At 40.8% G+C, this 7,519-nt stretch overlaps 1 protein-coding gene across 1 annotated transcript in view; it reads right to left on the bottom strand.

Annotated features, from left to right (window-relative positions):
* LOC109847454 (probable E3 ubiquitin-protein ligase ATL44) overlaps positions 1–7,322 on the bottom strand; it is a 56,874-nt gene extending 49,552 nt beyond the window's left edge. The window contains exon 1 of the mRNA XM_020416683.1: positions 7,127–7,322. Within this exon, the coding sequence (XP_020272272.1) occupies positions 7,127–7,322 (196 nt within the window). The remainder of the gene's footprint in view (positions 1–7,126) is intronic.

The following is a 7,519-nucleotide window of genomic DNA, read 5'->3' on the forward strand; positions in this document are numbered from 1 at the left end:
GGTCTAGCGCGTGTTTTGTTTTAAACCAGCTTAAACGTTTTGCAAGTGCTCACTTAAAATAAGCTGAACGTTTCGTATGTTACAAACGTTACAATGATTGAATATGTTTTATAGCAGACGTCACAAACGTTGCAATAACTGGAATTCAAATCCTTGTCTCCCCTGAACCTTATAAAAGGGCTTCTTCTGATCATTTGAAAACACACAAAATAAAATCTCCTGTCTTCGTCTTCTTCTTCTTCCAATAATTCTATAAGTTGTTTAGTATTGGAGATTTTGGCAAAGTGAAGAAATAGTCGCGGTGTTCACAAGAAGAGAATGTTTCTTTTGGACTGCTGTCTTCTCATCCTTGGAAGTATTGTGCAAACTCAACACTACCGTAGGTGGGGCACAGTTTCTTCAAGGCCAATCCTCTGTTAAGAGTGCGATTCGGCAATTCTGTAAAGTATGTAAAGTATTTTGAACTTGAAGTGTTTTAATATAATGCCTTTAACTTTTTGCTCTTTTCATTCATTTCTGTATGGTCTGTTCTGTAATACTTTGGATCTGTTTTTATGCTTGTTTTTTCCAACAAAATGCCCTATAGTTTCACCAATTTTGCACTTATGTAACTCATATTTTAAAACCGAGCAAAAAAATACTCTAAAGTAGTTACATGTTGTAGATCAATACATCGAAGTTAAAAAAACCTAGATGGCGTTATCATTTCTCTACGTATCCAAGAATATCATACAACTACTAAAGTGTAACTTTTAGAAACTTTTGGGAATTAAAATAAGATTACTTACGAACTGAGGGTATTTATATACAACATTGGGTAAATAATAGGGCACCAACATGCAGCATTAAGTAAATAAGAGGGCATTAAAATTGCAACATTTTAAAACTTTAGGGTATTTATATGCAATATTTAAAGACTATAAGGTATTTATTTACTCGGTTTTAAATTAGGGGTCACTTAGGTGCACAATTAGTTGTGACGCCCCTGGGTTCACACAAGGCTGCAGTCCGAGGTGAAACCAGAAATGTCAAACCTGCCATGCACCACACCGTGTAATAACATGTTTCACCATCACAATTACTATCTCTCTAGTGGAATCAACAACAGGTGTAGGTACAAAGCAAGTATAAGGTTTTTCAACAAATACTTGATGAAATGATAGAACATCGAACTAACACATCTCATCAACCAAATAAACTGGAATACATAGTCAAAGTCTGAAATGAATAACAACAATCTGGAGATCTCAACATATCTCAAAGTACATGATATCTGATACAGGAAATAAGGCACACGGCCTTTACAACTCTAGAACATAAACCTCTCAAGTCTAAAAATGTCTCAAGTGGAGTACAAAATAAAATACATCTAAAAAGAGGATAGTAGACACTAGTAAGGGTCGTCCTCAACCTGCGACTCTCCGGGCTCCTGGCTCGTTACCTGAAAGGGGGAGGGACAACGAGCGTCAAAGCGCTAGCGAGCAACATCACAACCAACCCCAAGGGATAGGGCTCGTTGCATAAGAAAATATAGTTAATACACAATAATATAAATCATTTATCCTAACAACAATGGGTTTTGGTACTTAGGAAAATACAACACGAGCATAGGTACGTCGAGCGAAATAATCCAAACAAGGAAACCCTCATGTATATACCTTGTATCTCAAATTGTAAATCCCTAAACACCAAACCCAAAATCTAATATAGGAAAGAATAAATAAAACAAATACAAACCCGTCTCTACCGATAAATGAAATCATGACATGGCCACCACACGTGTCATGCAACTCACACGAGTGTTATGTCCGAAAATGATTAAGTGTCCAAAACATAGACTATATAAATTAAACGTCCAACTCATGGACTGAAAGTAACGAGTGTCCAACACATGGACTGAATATAACCAATGTCCAACGCATGGACTAAATCTAACCAATGTCCAACGCATGGACTGAATATAACCAATGTCCAACGCATGGACTAAATCTAACCAATGTCCAACGCATGGACTGAATATAACCAATGTCCAACGCATGGACTAAATCTACAATTTAATACCCGATAAACAAGGCAACTTCTCATATTCAAGAATGATAAACAGTACCCTCGAACATATGAACACAGTCTATATATATATACACACAGCAGGTGATTTAACAGAAACACAAATAAGACAAGAAAGACTTCGATGAGTCGACTCGTGCTCAGTTATGAGTCAACTCATGTCTCATGGGTCGACTCATGATTTGTTACGAGTCGACTTAGCAGAAAATATATGATGACAGGAAATGACTTCGTGAGTCGACTCATGGTTAGTTATGAGTCGACTCATGACTTATGGGTCAATTCGTATACTGACGAGTCGACTCAGCAGAAGTAAAAAGGCAACACAACTAGACTTCGTGAGTCGACTCATGATAGTCATGGGGTTGACTCAACCTGATGAGTCGACTCGTGATGAGTCGTGAGTCGACTTACGGGCTGAAAACTGCATGTATCACAACTGCAACTCGTCCATCTCGATCCATACTTCCACTATACTGATCTACGCCTCCTTAACTATCAATTCTAAACTATGAGGCAGTGAAAGAATTCGTACATGGCATGAGAAAAGATTACTTGCATGTTAAACCTAACATTTAACCCCTAAACATGAAAGAGAGCATTTAATCAACATAAAACTTATATTTTTATTTCCTTAAATAAAATTCCAGATCTGGGTTTTCATCAAAAACTTGCTGGTGGGGATTTAAATCCGAAATACATGATTCTTAAATAAAATTCCAGATCTGGGTTTTCATCAAAAACTTGCTGGTGGGGATTTAAATCCGAAATACATGATTTCTAGCATTTACCCTAACAAGGATATTGATTTATACTTGAAAATAAGTCTTAGGCTCAATAAAACTTATGGAAAACAGTTGTAAACTATTAAAAACATGGGAGAAGGGTTGGGCGAGATGTTACTCGCCTTAGAAGTGATGATGAACAATCCCCTTCGCTGCAATCCAAAAGAAACTGCCGAAAAATCCCTTGAAACGTCCCAAAATCACCAAGAACGCCTAGGGTTTTAGAGAGGAGAGAGAGAGTCTAGGGTTTCTGGGGAGAACTGATGAAAATGAAGTGTTTTCGGGTAGAGGGGAATATATACGAGTGGATAAAACCCGACCCGAAACCCAACAGACCCGACCCAGAAAAACCAGAAAGACCCCGATGAGTCGACTCATGACAGTCATGGGTCGACTCATGACTTATGGGTCGACTCATCATATTTTGAGTCGACTCAACAGAGACTAAATGGCAACAGGACTCGATTTCGTGAGTCGACTCATGACAGTCATGGGTCGACTCATGGGCTAGAAACTACATACTATGACTCAGCTGCATATGATTTGAAATCTTGCACACTCAACCTCATTACTGGTGTACATATACATACTCAAAAATCTACGGGGTCTTACATTCTTCCCCCCTTAAAAGAATTTCGTCCTCGAAATTCAGGAAGTCACATCTAACTCATAAAGATACTTGAAAAACATGACAAGGGTCTAATCTAACCCGCTCACATGTACATTTCGCAATAATGAATGCTAGTTAGCACATAGTGACATTCATACTTAACGATCTAAAATGATAATATTCTTACTTAACCCCAAATCTAACGGAACTAGTACGTCGGGCGAAAAATCCAAACAAGGAACCCCCGATGTATATACCTGTGTTCCGAAAGATTAAGAATTAAGTGAAAATACCCTCATTCTAGTGTTAAATATAAGTATCAACATATATAGATATAAATATACAAGTAAGAAGTCATATAATAAATACTTTAATTAGTTTTACCTTCTCGAACAAGTGTGGGTAGTCGCGTCGCATGTCCTCCTCGCGCTCCCAAGAAGCTTCCTCAACTCCACTTCTGTTCCATTGAACTTTCACCAATGGAATCACCTTGTTCCTGAGTCTCTTGACTTCTCTAGCAAGTATGGACACTGGGATCTCAATAGTCGATAAATCATCCCGAAGCTCAATCTCCGGTGCATCCAACACTCGCTGCCGCTCCTCATCATGCAAGTGCTTCTTGAGCATAGAAATGTGGAATACATTGTGTATACTAGACATAGAAGCTGAAAGATCTAGTCTGTATGGCACAGCTCTAATGGGCTCCAAAATCCGGAAAGGTCCAATGCATCTCGGTGCAAGCTTCCCTCGCCTCCCAAATCGTGGTACGCCTTTCATAGGCGACACCTTCAGCACAACCAAATCCCCAAATCTGAAACTCGAGGGGTCTTCGCCTCTTATCTGCATACTCTTCTGCCGACTCTGAGCGGCTAGAATCCGCTCCCTGATCAACGCTACTTTCTTAGTAGTATGTCTCATAAGCGCTGGTGTACGTATTGAACCTTTCTCCGGCTTTACCCAGCATATAATCGATTCTGAAATGTCTCCCGCACGCTGCTTCATACAAGGTCATACCGATTGTCGCTTGTTAATGGATGTCCTAGACGAACTTTATCAGTGGAATATGATCCTTCGGCTACCTTGAAAGTCAACGACACAATTCCGCAACCTGTCTTCAAATATCTAATTTACTCTTTCCGTGTGACCATCTGTCCGTGAATAAAATACATTACAGAAAGATAAATCTGTTACTCAAAAGAAATCCTGTAAACTTTTCCAAAAATGCAGAGTGAACACTGAAATCTCAAACTCCATGAAGTTGAATAGTCTCTTGAATGAGTATCCTTGCATACGTCTCAGTTGTATAGTTAGTCCTTGCTGAAATAAAAATGTATTGACTTCATCAATTTATCCACTATCATCCAAATCGAATCATTCTCTTTCTCTTATTTCAGAAATCCCTACGATAAAATCCATCGAACTGTCCTTCCACTCTACTTAGAAATGGTTAAAGGTGACGTGATCCTGCTGGTCTCTGATGTTCCGCTTTTACTTATTGACAGGTAAGATACTTAGCTACATAAATTTGGAATCTTCCTACGCATATCACTTCATCCAAAAGTGTCTTTTTAGGCCCTTGCACATCTTAGGGGTCCTAGAACGTACTGATTCGCGAATTCGTAGTCTTTGGTAAACTCGATTCACCTCCTTTGTCTCTGGTTGATTTCCTTCTGGGAGAAAAGATACTTCAGATTTTGATGGTCTGTGAATAATTCATACTGTACTTCATATAAGTAAAGTCTCCATGACTTCAATGCAAATACCACTGCTGCTACTCCAAGTCTTAAGTGGAAATAGGTCTGCTTATGCACTCTCAACTGCCGTGAGATATAAGCTACTACTCTCTGAGTCTGCATCAAAACGTCTCCTAACTCTGCCAATGATGTATTTATGTAGACCACAAATATCCTGGATAAGCTTCTAGTAATAGCCGGCCAAACCCGAAAAACTACGAATCCCTGTCTCCGTCGTTGGCGGCTCCAAGTCAAGAACTAACCTTGTTCCTTAGTCTCTTGTCTTCTCTAGCAAGTAGGGACACTGGAATCTCAATAGTCGATAAATTAGCCTGAAGCTCAATCTCCGGTTCATCCAATACTCGCTGCCGCTCCTCATCATGCAAGTGCTTCTTGAGCATAGAAATGTGGAATACATTGTGTATACTAGACATAGAAGCTGAAAGATCTAGTCTGTATGACACAACTCTAATGCGCTCCAAAATCCGGAATGGTCCAATGTATCTCGGTGCAAGCTTCCCTCGCCTCCCGAATCGCTGCACGCCTTTCATAGGTGATACCTTCAGCATAACCAAATACTATCACGAACCGATCCATGAAGGAACGGAAAACCCGGTTCATAAAATACGCGAATACAGCGGGTGCATTGGTCAACCCAAATGGAGTGACCAGAAACTCAAAAGATTCATATCGAATCAGGAAAACACGACGTTGGGAGAAATCCATCTCTCGAACTCGCAACCATAATAAATCCAAATCGAAGATTAGTCTTCAAGAAATGTTGCGCTCCGCGCAGCTGATTGAACAGGTTATAAATCCTATTAAATCTGAATAGTGATCTGTTCAACTATCCAACACACAATCTCATGCTGCCGTCCTTCTTCTTCACGAAGAGGACCGGCGAGCCCCGCGGAGAATAACTCCGACAAATAAACCCTGAGCTAACAATTTGTCCAACTGGGTCTGAAGCTCTCTCATCTCAGCTGGCGCCATGCGATAGGGTGCGCGGGATATCGGGGCTGTGCCCGGCTGCAACTCAATACAAAACTCAACCTCTCTCACAGGAGGTAACCCAGGTATGTCCTGAAAGACATCCTGATAATCCGAGACAACTCGAGTCTCTAACAAATCAGAACTCTGATCCCGCAGCATCACCTCGTCGATGAACGCCAGAAATGACTCCGCAAAGCGATTGCCCTGAGAAGTGGCCACAATCATCTCGGACCCATCGGACGCTCGCCACTCGCAATCTGACTGTCTTTGCCAAAACAGGCAATACTAATATGGTAGGATGACAACCAATCCATACCAAGGATGACATCGAACTCGGACACATGCAACACTATCAAATCTATGACAAACTCCGACTCACCTAGACTAATAATACACATCCTACAAACGCTCTCCAGAAGCGATACCCTACCTAAAGGGATGGAAAACCAATAATGGAATGTCTAGAGGCTGAGCTACGATTTGGAGTCTAGTCATAAAAGCGTACGAAATGAAAGAACACGAAACTCCCGAATCAAAAAGAATACGGGCGGGAAAAGGATTTATGTGGGACGTACCCTCCACAACTGATCTGCTTGCTCCATTATCATGCGGAACTACTGCATATACTCTGCCGGTGGATGAAGACTGCTCCGTCGCTGGTGTTGGAGAATATGGGACAATCTGCCCCTGGGAAACCTCCTGAACTGCTAGAACATGTCCCTCAGTCTTCTGCTACTGCTGATTTAGACCATTTCCCTTCTGAGTTCTTGTTAGTGCACTGCGGCACTCTAATGCCTTGTGTCCAACCTTGCGACAGTTAAAACAAGTTCCCCGGAACTTGCGCTGCTGCTGCTGCTGTTCTCTCTGATCCTGTTGGGATCCCTTCTTATGAGGACCCTGCTGCTGCTGAGGCCCAAACCAAGGTCTCTTATTCTTACCCTTATCTCCGGGGTGCCCTTCCTTGTTCTTCTGAAACTTAGGTGTCCCATTTCCTTGAGAAATGGCGGTTTCAGCTACTGATGGTGGTGGTGCAATATGATTCGCCACAAGCTCCTCGATGGTTGTTATCCTAGCGACTAAGGGAGCCATAAGATCAATAAGGTATTGGGGAGCCTGCTGCGGCTCAGGTAGCATCTGATTGTGGTTCAGCCTGTCCAGATCTCCGAGTACGAGGCATACTATACTCTGACATCTAAACATATAACAAAAGAGTTCATGAGTCTATATATATATATATATATATACACACACATAACGTATCACTATACGATTTTCACAATATACAGTATTCACACAAATACTTTAAGCAAAAATAATTGTCATAAAAAAAA

Source organism: Asparagus officinalis, chromosome 7 (genome assembly GCF_001876935.1).
Source record: "Asparagus officinalis chromosome 7, Aspof.V1, whole genome shotgun sequence".
In the NCBI taxonomy this organism is placed as follows: Eukaryota; Viridiplantae; Streptophyta; class Magnoliopsida; order Asparagales; family Asparagaceae; genus Asparagus; species Asparagus officinalis.